Raw genomic sequence first — 13,873 nt, 5'->3', positions numbered from 1 at the left:
CACAGCAAAGGAAACAACCAACAGAATTAAAAGCATCCTACTGAGTGAGAGAAGGGATTTGCAAATGATATATCCAATAGAATAGGTATCCAAATATCTAAGAACTTCTAGAACTCAACACAAAAAGACCCAAGTTAAAAAATGGGCAAAAGACATGAACAGACATTTATCCAAAGAAGACATCCAGATGGCCAACAGACACATGAAAAGATGCTCAACATCACTCATCAGCAGGGACATTCAAAGTAAAATCACAATGAGATACCACCTCACACCTGTCAGAATGGCTAACGTCAAAAACTCAACAAACAATCGTTGGCAAGGATGCATAGAAATAGGAACCCTCATGCACTCTTGTTGGGAACGCAAACTGGTGGAAGTTTCACTGCTACTGTGAAAGACAGTATGGATGTTCCTCACAAAATAAAAAATAGAACTACCTATGATCCAGTAATTGCTCTACTGAGTATTTATTTATCTCCAAAACACAAAAACACTAAGTTGAGGGGATACATGCACCCTAATGTTTATTGCAGCATTATTTACAACAACCAAATTATGGCAGCAGCCTAACTATCCATTGATAGGTGAATGGATAAAGATGAAGTGGTATCATACATATTTTTATTTATTTATTCATGAGAGACACAGCAAGAGAGAGAGGCAGAGACATAGGCTGAGGGAGAAGCAGGCTCCATGTAGGGAGCCCGACGTGGGACTCGATCCCGGGTCTCCAGGATCATGCCCTGGGCCAAAGGTAGACACTCAACCTCTGAGCTACCCAGGCGTCCCGGTCATGATGTAATCTGCTCAGAATTTTCCTGCTGTGGGCTGAGCACCTGGCAATGGTTTTCCCTAAGCATTTCCCCTTCTTCTCGGCCTACTGGGCTCTGGGAGGAATTCCAAAAGAGCTGAGCTAGCCCAGCTACTGCGAATCTCACTATGCTCATTCAGTATCTTCATTTATACAGTTAGCTATGGCTTAGAAATAGTGGCGTGCTGGGCTTTCCATTAAGGGAAGTGCATTGGCACAGATGTGGCTCATTGGTAGAGACGGCTTGTGGGTTCGCTGTATTCACAAGCACGGTCCCTACTGAGTTCTCGGCATCCGGGGGGTGAAGTTGCATGTTCAGAATATGTCCGTGAGTTGAGTGGGACAGTTAAATATTGTAGACAAGTGACCGCAGCAGTGCAGCAATGAGCCTGGGAGATAGGGTCGTGCCAGCAGGTGAGTTCAGAGACTGCAGGGCACAGTGACATGCTCTCAATGCTGCTCTCACAAACCACTACCACTATGTGTGCATCCAGAATAAAGGTGACCGTCCGTGCGTCACACCAGCAGGCTGCTTCCTATCGGTAACCATTCTTCCATCTTCCACAAAGCATTTGCAGTAAGGTGCTTACAGACGGCGTACACACTCAGCGCACATGGACAACGCCCGTGGCGAAAGATGGAGCACGTACCCCTCCCACATACATTAGCTCTGCGGAGTCGCTCTCAAGAATGGTGCCATGGGAGATCCGGCTCAGGAGGCCGAGAAGGGGTGCCATTTGTTAGATCCATCTACTTCCTGGGTTTAGACTCTTCCAGGACGTTACCTACCGTCAGGAGTGGAGCACTGCTGTAGCCACGACTTCCCGAAGATTTGATCCACTCTCTCCCCGTGGCGCACCACCAGAACGCTCCTCCTCGCTATCGTGGCCTGAGGTGGTGGAAGGAAAGACATGTGCAATTTTACATCTGCATTTTTCGACTTAATTCAGTGGGCACCTCCCCCTCACCATCCGACAGGTGGCCTAGAAACGGGATCTCTTCCTTCCTTCCTCAGTGGCTACAGCCCATTTCACCAAAGGAATTGCAATGAAAGAAGATTAGGAATTGCAGGTGGAACTCTCTTTCATTTCTAGCAACTTTGTATTTCCTGGGCATCATGACACTACCAAGGAAATGACAGGCGATAGGAACATCCCATAGCATACAGAGTCCATCAACTTTTCTACCTTTCTGTTTCTTCCAAGTCCTTACCGCTGTCCTAGTCCCTCCATGCTGCTGTAACAGAACACTACAGACTGGGTCTCGTAAATGACAGACGTTATTTCTTACAGTTCTAAAGACTGGAAATCTGAGATTAGGGTGTTGACATGATTGGGCGAGGGGCCTCTTCTGGGCCAACTTCTTGCTGGGTCTTTACAGGGTAGAAGGGGCAAGGGACCTCTGTGGGGTCCCTGTATAAGGGCACTAATCCCATCATGGGGGCTCTACCCTCCTGGTCCCCACCTCCTAATGCTAGTACACTGCTGGTTAGGATCTCAAAATATGAATTTTGGGGGGACACAAAACATTCATCCCTCCATGGTGATGTCTTGGAACATTTTCTATTTCTATACACATTTATTGTTGTATAATAGATATTACATATTTTCTCTCTCTATAGATACTGCTGTTCGTATCCTGGGGCCCAGAATACTGGGAGCAAGCATATCAGAGGCTGGGACACAAGCTTCAGCTCACAGACTCCCCACTTAGAGAGCTTCAGGGCTCACCGGGACCAAAGGACAAACATGGAAAGATGAGTCATAGAGGAGGATGAGAGACAGCTGACGGTACCTGTCACAGGAGGTGGGCTGGGAGGACTTCAGGTGGGACGTGGAACTTGGTCATGCCTGGAGCCAAGGTCACCAGGGAAGGACAGACCAAGGTCACCAAGATGGACAGGCCAAGGTCAGCGGGATGGATGGTCACAGTAAGCAGGGGTGGGCTGGCCAAGCTCACCAAGGAGGGCTGGAATGGGAAGGGCATCTGGGCAGGAGGGAGCTCTAGCTGGTGCTCTGCTTGTCCTTGCCCAGCTCCTTTTCCTCAGGTGGACCCTTTTCTCCCGCTCCCCACCCCTGGCCTCACAGCTCTTTGAGGCCGGGCTTAGGGTGAAAATGAAGGAGCTGATATTTTGTCCGTCTTTGCTGCTGAGTGAGGTAAGAAAGGGAGGTGGCAAGACATGGCCCTCCTCAGCATGGAACCCCATCTGCCTGCTTTCTCCCGCACTTCCCCGAGTTTGTTGGCAGGATAAGGTGGGACATCACCTGCCTCATGGTGTTCGTGGGGCCAACATCCCCCGTAGCTCCACAGCCATCTGGGCGAGTCAGTCTCCAGCGGCTTAACCCACTCATTGTTCTTGGTGGGTCTGACCACATGCCGACGTGTGCCTGAAATGTGCTTCTCAGGCTGTGGGACCTTCCAAGTCCCCATGCACAGTTTCTCGGGGCCTTGGGGCCGATTCTCCAAAATGGACATACGGTCAAGGCAAAGCAAATCTTCTGATGGTCCCTTAATACGGTGTGCAGATGCTTGGTTCCGGAGGCAAACACACACCTTCTAGGGTAGAGCTCCAAAGGGAAGTTTGTCTTGTTGTCTTCTAATAGCAAAGTATGGTCGATGCTTATGGGCACCAGGATGCCTTTCCCCAGGAGAACGAACATTAAAATATCTCATCCCCTGCCCCTGTCAAGGGCCGATCTGCAAGCAGATTGCAGGGCACGCATGGGCTCCCAGGCCTAGTCTGCTTACTGACGGTCTCCACGTACCGTCGATGCTTTGGGCTGAGGTTTTGAATTTAGAACATTTTCTTCCCTGGAGGAGCTGAGAGCATTTGAATTTTGAAATGCAAAGCCCTCTTTGCAACAGGAATATTCAGATAAAGTGCAAGGTCCACGAGGGAGTGGAATGGCCTAGCTCCTGGGGTCTAGGGGACACCAGGTCTGCATTGCCTCTTAGCACATGAGGTGCCCGGGGCTGCTGTAGCAAAGCAGAAGACATGGGTTCGTTCGCAGATTGGAGGCCAGTATTCCAAAATCACGGTGTCAGCAGGGCCACCCCCCCCTAAGGTTCTAGGGAGCGATCCCTCCTGGCTTCCTCAGCTCCTGGAGCCTCAGCAGTCCTTGGCCTTGGGGGAGACACTGCAGTCTGTGCCCCGACGCTCACAAGGCCTCCTCCTCCGTGTATCTGTGTGCTTGCTTCTTCCGTCTGGATCAGACACCCTGTTTGTCTCTGTAAGCGGCAGCTGTGATTGGATTTAGGGCCCGTGGGATACTCCCCATCAGGACCCTTAGCTCAGCCCCACAGGCAAAGACACTTCTTCCTGCTAAGAGAACACGCGCAGGTTCCAGGGACTGGGTAGGACTTCATGTTTGGGGCCATTCTTCAGCCTGCTAGTGCCCGTGTCTCAAAGCGGATGCCAGCTTTATTTTCCTAGCACATGGAGGAGGGGGCTCACACCAGGCGAGGAGGGTCCGGCTCGCGGGGAGATGTCTGCTAGGCTTTCACCCACTTAAAGCTGCAGCGAGGGATCCCTGGGTGGCGCAGTGGTTTAGCGCCTGCCTTTGGCCCAGGGCGCGATCCTGGAGATCCGGGATCGAATCCCACGTCAGGCTCCCGGTGCATGGAGCCTGCTTCTCCCTCTGCCTGTGTCTCTGCCTCTCTCTCTCTCTCTGTGACTATCATAAATAAATAAAAATTAAAAAAAAAAATAAAAATAAAGCTGCAGCGAGTTCAGACTCTGGCTGAGCTATGACCCTTCCCTTCCAGCTTCCTGTCCTCCGTCTGGAAAGGGGGGGGCACAGCCTCAGGGAGCCCCAACCCAGTCTATGCCTGCTCTCCTGAACCCCACTACGGGGAGCGAGTCCAGCCTCCGCCGTGCCTTCCAGAGTCTGGCCAGTCCGTGTAGGGGAGCCCCGTTTTTGTCTGTCTCGGGCTCCCGGCCAGCAGCTGCTGTGCCCAGGCTGTTCCCTCCAACTGAAGGCCTGTCTAATGGGGATGCTCCATGGCCTTCCCAGCACCCAGTATCCTATGCTCAGTGCTCTTCTGGACCAAGCCCCCCCCCCGCCAGGAGGGGCTGGTGGCTTCTTGGGGAACAAGGGTGAGCTCTGGATTTAGGGGGATTCACTCATGAGCCCCCGTCAGGGCCTTCATTAGGTCATTCCGTGATTCGTCCAGTGAGATTTACCAACCAGGCCCAGAGCCAGGTGCTGGGGACTCAGGGGGGCGTCAGACATCACGGCCCTGCCCTCCGCACAGGAACAGACCCTCAGCACTGGGGGCCAGGCCTGCTGTGGGCGCCTTGTCCCATGGAATCCTCCAACAGCCAAGTTCGGGGGTGCTTAGGTGTCTGAGCGCCCCACACAAGCTTCTCGTCTCCTCCATAAGTCTCAGTCTCCGGACCTGTAAAATGGGGAGTAACATCTCCCACGCAGCTGGGGGTGGCAAGGATGAAGTCCTAACTCGATGTGGGGGCAGAGGAGGCAGGATGTGGAGGTGCCGCTGGGGAAACTACGCAGGTCCGAGAGGCATCTCCCCTGAAGTGGGCGGTGGTCAGGGGCTAGTTGCAGGAGCTGCCCTGCCCCCTGGGGTTCCTGGGTAAGCGGCCCGAGGGCCAGCCTGCCCATCACCCTGACAGTGCCAGGGATTCCGTGTCACCTGTTCGCCTCTGGGGAGGGACTGTCTTCTCCGTGGAGGCCCTGCGGGGAGGCTTCACTCCTGGATGTGCCCCTCGCAGGTGGCGGGGCTCACGTGTCCCTGCTGGGCCCCTGAGCCTGGCCCTGTGGCGGCTGGCCCTCCGGGTTACCAAGTACCAGCCCCTTCCTCTCTCTGAGCACTGACTTGAGAGACCCCCATCTTTCAGTGCCCTGGGGGAGGCGAACCCCTCAGGGTCACACAGCTGGCCCATGAGAGATTGGTGCAGGAGTCTGGGATTCTGGGCAGGGCTGTGTCCCCGCATCTTCCCTGCCCCTGTCCTGGCGCCGTGACCCCCCGAGTTACAGGCACATGCTGCATGTTCTTGCGATGCCCAGGAGGCTGCCTGCAGGGGCCCACAGCATGGGGCGGCCTCCCCTCTGCCCAGGGTGGACAGAGCAGCGCGGCCAGGCCCTCAGCACTGCAGGGCATGGCTCTTGCCGAGCCACCCGGGGCTGGGGCTGTACCCGAGGGGCCGAGTCTACCACGGAGTTAATATAAAGTGTGGTTTCCCTTCGTTCATCTTACAAAACAGAGAATTCCATCACCTGTAAGGCCTGGATGCTGCTAATGCCCCTTGGCATCTGTGAAGCGTGGAGTTCCCCGTTTCGCCGGCCGCTGGCCTCACCGTCCTTTCTGGAGATCAGGTCCATGGCCAGGCTGAAGGTGTATGTCCTGTGGGAGAAGAAACTAGTGTGCTGTTGTCTTCAAGACATTGGGAAGCAACCGTCTGCATCTGGTCATGCGTGTGCGTGGGAACACACATGACGAGATGGGCAGGGAAGGTCACTGTTGGGGACAAAACGCAGCAGTGTGTTCGAAGAGCCCAGTGCTCAGCACATAACAACTCCTGAGTAAATCTCGTTATGGGCTGAACCATGGCCCCTCGACATCTAGAGTCTTGGCCCCAGGACCTCAGAGTATGAATACTGGAAACAGGGTCTTTAAAGAGGTAATTAAGGTAAGATGAGGCCAGCAGGGTGGCCCAATTCAATCTTATAAGGAGAGTAGGAGGCACAGAGGAACACCAAGGATGCTGGCCCCGAGGAAAGACCATGAAAAGGCACCAGGAAGGTGGCCGACTACTCACCAAGGAGAGGCCTCTGGAGAAACTAGCCCTGCCCACACCCCGATCTTGGACTTGCAGCCTGAGACCTTGAGAGGAGAGATGTCTGTTGTTTAAGCCCCTGGCTGGGGTACATGGTCCAGTAACCCAGGCAAACTAGTGCACCATCCTTGTAGGTTCACCTCCTAAGACAGCAAAGGCGTGAAGATGGATGTGGCTGGGATACAAGAGTGAAGGAGCCGTGAAAAGAGACATTAAGATGTAGGGAAACACACAGGAAGGGGGGTGCCTCTCGTGCATGCTGGGGAAAACAGTACCCAAGGAGCTGCAGGTGGTGAGGAAACTGCCACTTGTTCAATGAACCAAGAATGATGCCACGAGGTGGGCACAGAATCAGGGGACCTGGAGAGGATGGAGGGGAAAGATCTTAGCTAACTAGAGTAGTATGAACTCCAGGACAGGAGGGCGGTCATGGCAGGTGCTCCAAGTGAGTGTGTCTGGAAGGAACAGGGAGAGGGGCCAGAGGAGGAGAGGGAACAGTCACTACATCCTCCAAGAACAAGCAAATGGCTAAGTATCCCAGGGGAAATTCATTTCATGAAAGGGGAGATCATCTTTATAAGTTCTACTTTAAAATGATCTGTAACCAACACCCAAAAAACAAAAAATCCAGTTAAAAATGGGCAGAAGACGTGAACGGACGTTTCTCCAAAGAAGACATCCAGATGGCCAACAGACACATGAAGAGTTGCTCAGCATCACTCATCATCTGGGAAACGCAAATCAAAACCACCATGAGATCCCACGTCCCACCTGTCAGACTGGCTAAAATCAACACCACAAGAAACAAGTGTTGATGAGGGTGTAGAGAAAGGGGAGCCCTCGTGCACTGTGGATGGGGACGCAAGCTGGTGCAGCCGCTCTGGAAAACAGTAGGGAGGTTCTTCAGAAGCTTAAAAATAGAACTACCCAACGACCCAACAATTGCATTGCTAGGTATTTACCCAAAGGATACAAAAATTCGGATTCAAAGGGGCCCGTGCACCCCAATGGTTATAGCAGCATTATTTACAATAGCCAAGACATGGAAGCGGCCCAAGTGTCCATCGACGGATGAGTAGATAAAGAAGATGTGGTCTATACATACAAGGGACTATTATCCAGGCATGAAAAAGAACAAAATATTGCCAACGACATGGCTGGAGCTACAGAGTATTATTCTGAACGAAATAAGTCAGTCAGAGAAAGATAAATACCGTGTGGCCTCACTCATGTGGGGAATTTTAGAAAACAAACAAGCAAAGAGAAAAAGAGAGAAACAAATCAAGAAACAGACTCTTAACAGAAGAAAACAAACTGCTGATCACCAGAGGGAAGGTGGGTGAGGGATGGGTTAAATGGGGTTTTTTTTGTTGTTTCTAATTGCTGAGGAAAGTTCCACCGTACACATAGACCACATCTTCTTTATCCATCATCTGTCGATGGACACCGAGGCTCCTTCCACAGTTTGGCTATTGTGGACATTGCTGCTAGAAACATCGGGGTGCAGGTGTCCCTGCGTTTCATTCCATCTGAATCTTTGGGGTAAATCCCCAACAGTGCAATTGCTGGCAGGTCTATTTTTATCTCCTTGAGGATCCTCCACACAGTTTTCCAGAGTGGCTGCACCAGTTCACATTCCCACCAACAGTGCAAGAGGTGGGACCCGCATCCTCCGCATCCTCTCCAACATTTGTGGTTTCCTGCCTTGTTAATTTGCCCCATTCTCACTGGTGTGAGGTGGTATCTCATTGTGGTTCTGATTTGTATTTCCCTGATGGCAAGTGATGTGGAGCATTTTCTCATGTGCATGTTGGCCATGTCTATGTCTTCCTCCGTGAGATTTCTGTTCGTGTCTTTTGCCCATTTCATGATTGGATTGTTTGTTTCTTTGGTGTTGAGTTTAATAAGTTCTTTATAGATCTTGGAAACTAGCCCTTTATCTAATACGTCATTTGCAAATATCTTCTCCCATTCTGTAGGTTGTCTTTGAGTTTTGTTGACTGTATCCTTTGCTGTGCAAAAGCTTCTTATCTTGATGAAGTCCCAGTAGTTCATTTTTGCTTTTGTTTCTTTTGCCTTCGTGGATGAATCTTGCAAGAAGTTACTGTGGCCAAGTTCAAAAAGGGTGTTGCCTGTGTTCTCCTCTAGGATTTTGATGGAATCTTGTCTCACATTTAGATCTTTCATCCATTTTGAGTTTATCTTTGTGTCTGGTGCAAGAGAGTGGTCTAGTTTCATTCTTCTGCATGTGGATGTCCAATGTTCCCAGCACCATCTATTGAAGAGACTGTCTTTCTTCCAGTGGATGGTCTTTCCTCCTTTATCGAATATTAGTTGACCATAAAGTTGAGGGTCCACTTCTGGGTTCTCTATCCTGTTCCATTGATCTAAGTGTCTGTTTTTGTGCCAGGACCACACTGTCTTGATGACCACAACCTTGTAGTACAACCTGAAATCTGGCATTGTGATGCCCCCAGATATGGTTTTCTTTTTTAAAATCCCCCTGGCTATTCAGGGTCTTTTCTGGTTCCACACAAATCTTAAGATGATTTGTTCCAACTCTCTGAAGAAAGTCCATGGTATTTTGATAGGGATTGCATTAAATGTGTAAATTGCCCTGGGTAGCATTGACATTTTCACAATATTAATTTTCCCAATCCATGAGCATGGAACTGGAGGGTATTATGCTGAGTGAAATAAGTCAATCAGAGAAGGACAAACATTATATGGTCTCATTCATTTGGGGAATATAAAAAATAGTGAAAGGGAATAAAGGGGGAAGGAGAGAAAATGAGTGGGAAATATCAGAGAGGGAGACAGAACATGAGAGACTCCTAACTCTGGGAAACGAACAAGGGGTGGTGGAAAGGGAGGTGGGCGGGGGGTGGGGGGAAATGGGTGATGGGCACTGAGGGGGGCGCTTGATGGGATGAGCACTGGGAGTTATGCTATATGTTGGCAAATTGAACTCCAATTTAAAAAAAAGGAAAAAATAAATGTTTTTTTTTTTTTTACTTATGATGAAAAAATTTAAAAATACATAAAAATCTTTAAAAATCTACCATCGGAGCAAAGGAGCAGTAGCTAGACAGGGAAAAATAAAGGGTTTGTTTGTTTGAGTCTGTTTTTAAGATAACTGCATGCTGCCAGTGGGAACGATGGGGGGAAGTCAGGAATGGCAGATGGTGCTGGCGCGGAGCCCTTGGAGGGCATGGGATGCCCGGGGGCTGGGCTGTGAGGCACTGTGGGCCGGTGGCCCTGGGCGGGAGCTCAGACCACACAGCACAGTCTGATGGGGGAGAGGGGCACGTGGCCCGAGGCTGCAGGTGGGCGGCCTGGTGGCCGGAGCTGGTTGGGCAACCTTCTGACTTCACCTGTCACAGTGGACGGGACTGATGAATCCGGTAGGTGGCGTCTTGGTGAAGTGCAAACATCTCACACAAATCCACTGGAGGGCAGAAGCTCCCAGGCCATAGCTGGTGGGAGGATCGGAAGGGGAGGTAATGCGCTCACACTCACCGGGGTGACTGGTAAGGGCACACTGCCCTCACTCCTGCGTTTTGTCTTGTTTTTAAAGATTTTATTTATTTATTCATGAGAGACACATAGAGAGAGAGGCAGAGACACAGGCAGAAGGAGAAGCAGGCTCCCTGCGGGGACCCTGATGCGGGACTCGATCCCGGGACCCCAGGATCACGACCTGAGCCAAAGGCAGGTGCTCAACGACTGAGCCACCCAGGCGTCCCTCACTCTGTGTTCTGAAGAGCATTATTCTCCTCCTGCTCTTCCAATAGTAGGCTACTTTATGGTTTTCAACACCCAGAAACCTTAAATTCTAAGCATTTGATAGTCACTATTAAAGACCGATCTGTCAAGTGTCTGAAGAAGACTCCTTCCGTCACTTCTATGCTTTCAAAGCTCTCCTCAGTCCAGAAATCAGAAATAAATTCACTTCAAGTGCCTTCCACTTTATATGATTTTCTGTTTCCATTTAATTCCTGGGTTGAGTTCCATATATGAGGTGAGGCCACCCCCAGGACCCCTCATTGATACCCTTTCCTCTCCCTCTGATGCGTCAGCAGGTGTGAAGAGGCCAGGCCTCCCGCTCTGGTATCAGCTCTGCTCCACGGATCTGCTTTCCCTCCTTCTCCCAAGCCAGGACCGTATCATCGGTTTATAACAGCTTTTTTAATATGTGTAGGGTAGCCAGCTCCTCTCGTTACTTTTTTTTACTTTTCAAGGTTTCTTGAGTTTCTCTCCCATTCATTCTTCCATATACACTTTTCGATCATCCAGTGAAGTTTCAGCAAATGATCCTATTGAGATTTTTCTGGAATTTCATTAAACCTGAAGGCTCATGAGGAATTGATACCAATCATGATTCATGATTCGTCTTCCTCTATCATAGATGCGGTGTGTTTCTGCACCCTCGGCCCGTGTGTGAATGTTTGCATTTCCCCCCAGGGACCTCATGTCCTCCATTCCCCCACAACTACCGCTAGTCCCCACGTGTCCATGCTGAGACCTGACCAAAGCCAGAGCGGGGGGCGGGGGCTCCTTGGGAGCGTTTCCCCTGCACCCCAGCTCCGGCCACCAGCCTTCCACCACCACCGCCCCGGACCGTTTGTGCCCATGTGGTGTTTCAACTGGCGAACACACTTCTCAAAATTGTGCAGTTCTGCAAGTTGTACCTTCTATTTTCAGGTTGTTGCCCTCCTGTTTTGTTCTGGAAACTCCCATTGGAGCTAGATCCTTTGCTTACATACTCTCAGGGTCAGAGGCAAGCTCCCAAGAGGTGAGGGCTGAAGTTGGCCGTAAGTGGACGGAGAGCACAGGTATCCATGCCCAAACCATTGACAGCTCCCTCCTCCCATCGCCGAGGCCCCATTTACGGTCTCCAATTGACAAAGGAAACGTCGGTGGGTTTCCTCTTCCTGAGGATGAGGCGGGGCCTGCACCCTGCTCGTGCCTCCCCACGTGTGCACAGCAGAGCCTCCTTATCTATAAATAACATCTGTGAAGCCTGCAGTTGGAGAGAAAACCAAATTGTTTTTTTCGCTTGTCTTTCAAATGAAATATAATCAAGATTACAATGAGAGGTGAAAGGAAAGAACTTGGCATTTAAATATTTCTGATCTTCTCTTGGGAGAACTACTTAATGGTCAACCCAGACCACAGAAGTAGATGGGTTGACATTCTCCCTGGCTTTTAAAAGGGGCGTAGCTGCAGCCTGTGGGGCTGTATGGACCACATTCCCTATTAGATTCCTGGGGCAGCCGTAACAAGGCACCACAGACTGGGCGGCTGAAATGACAGACATTTATTGTCCCCGTCCTAGGGTCCAAGTTCTGGGATCCAGGAGTGGACAGGGTTGGTTCTTCCCGAGGTCCTGCTGGGCCCGTGGACACTGTCCTCTCCCCCTGTCCTCATGCCGTCCCCCTCTGTGTGCATCTGTGTCTTGATCTCATAGAGACACTGGTCAGATTGCATCAGGTCCACCCTGGTGACCTCCTCCTCCCTTAATCACCTCTGTAAAGACCCCATCTCTACTGTCCCATTCTGGGGCGCTGGGAGCCAGGACTTCAACACAGGAATCTGAGGCAGATAGAATTCAGCCCACAATAGCACCTTTATTACATCCGAGGTACTTGCCACCAACGCGCTCTGTGGTTTTGGAAATTACTGGGTGGATATGGCTTCAGTGTTGAAAATCCTCTCATCTTGGCCAGAAGACAAACTGTTCTCCAAGCTCTAACACTCCCGGCCTCTCCGCTCTTTGTTCTGGATTATGTGACATACATTTTCTATGTGGAGCGTTGAGAGCCACTTTGATTCCTGAAGACACTCCCCCATCGTATCAAGCTGGTCACCTCTCGTCTCCTTCAAGGTCACCAACAGGTTTCGGGGTGTGATTTTGTCGTGCAGTGATTCCAAAGACTCCCAGGACCGTAGCAAGAAGGCTGAAGTTGAATTGGTGACGGGCGGTGGATGTTTCAGTGGCCAAGCAGAACCGCATGGCTGCAAATTCATACCTGGAAAGGTGTGCCCTCTGGCAGGTAGGGGCTGCTCCAGGGTAGGTGCACATCTGTTCTTGGGCACATCCGTAAGGCCAGCAGGTGACACATGCCAAGTACCAGTCCTGCAGCCCACGCAGGGGGAGGTATGTACCTGTGTGTCCACAAGCTAGCTTTTGGATGGTGCCACCAGACCACATTTCCCTCTACTCAACAGATTAGTGATTTGTCCAGTCATTCAAGGATCATCTTCTAATTTAAATAGACTTCGGTGTTTAATAAGGTACACTTTTGGCAGTTCTAAGCGACTTTGCCAGAATGACAGAGTCTGACAGCAGTGCTAGGGATCTGCCATCGGGCCTGTAATCACATGTCACAGTGTGTCAGCATGTCTTGCCCTCCTCCAGGGAGGATGGGGATGCTTCCAAAACATGGCCAGTCAGACACCCCACGGGGGAGCCCACTACTTAGCTTTCTCTCTTTTTGTTGCAATTTTTCTTAGTGTTTATTAATTCATAAGGAAAACTTGTCTTTAGGAAGAATAGTCCCAGAAATGTCAGGCTTAATTGGTTATGTTGGTCACAGGTGGTTGACTGATTGCGAAGCAAAACATATGATGGCCACACACTTGTCTTCTACAGAGTCTTCACTGTGTAGTTCTAGAAACATCTGGGTTTGCCAATTGCCCCATGGCAGTGAGGCTCTCCCATCCTGAGCGGGGAGTGGAAGACCTGTCCCGCTCCTCCTGGAACTCAGACAGCGGTGGGGGCGTGACCAGCATTTCCCAATTTGCTTAAAGCATTGATGAGACCTGGTGATGGACGGAGCTGGTTCTCAAGGAAAACAGGTGCTTCCTTAGTTGTGTGACACCATCCGGCCTCCCCACTTTCCCGGGCCGGAGCGTTCTCCGCTCTCCAGGTCAGGGGGCTGTATTGGATTAGCTCTGCAGTCCCACGGGGCACCAGTGTGACTTCGAGGTAGCCCACAGGACCCATGGCCATGTCCACCCTGGCAAAATAGTGCTTCTCCCAAATGACTGGTCTACTGCATCTGGAATGGCCGAGATCATTTGGTGGAAACCGTATCCCTTTCTGCATCGGGTGTGGGACGGCGGGGATCTCCCGGCATGCATGGCGTGTGCAACCCCAGCTCTGGATTTGACTGACTTCTCCCATTTATTCTCTCTCTGACCCAATGTGTTTCTATTCTTTTATTTAAGTTTAAAATGGGGTGAATTTATATTTTGAA

General features: G+C 50.8%; 1 protein-coding gene across 1 annotated transcript in view; it reads right to left on the bottom strand.

Moving 5' to 3' along the window:
- Positions 1–13,873, bottom strand: part of UBASH3A (ubiquitin associated and SH3 domain containing A) — a 42,470-nt gene that overhangs the window by 13,944 nt on the left and 14,653 nt on the right. Inside the window, 2 exon segments of the mRNA NM_001290121.1 lie at positions 1,604–1,703; positions 6,052–6,178. Coding sequence (NP_001277050.1) covers positions 1,604–1,703; positions 6,052–6,178 — 227 coding nt within the window.

Source organism: Canis lupus, chromosome 31 (assembly GCF_011100685.1).
Source record: "Canis lupus familiaris isolate Mischka breed German Shepherd chromosome 31, alternate assembly UU_Cfam_GSD_1.0, whole genome shotgun sequence".
Classification (NCBI taxonomy): Eukaryota; Metazoa; Chordata; class Mammalia; order Carnivora; family Canidae; genus Canis; species Canis lupus.
The sequence above is the reverse complement of the archived record's forward strand: the minus strand, read 5'-3'. Positions and strand labels throughout refer to the sequence as shown.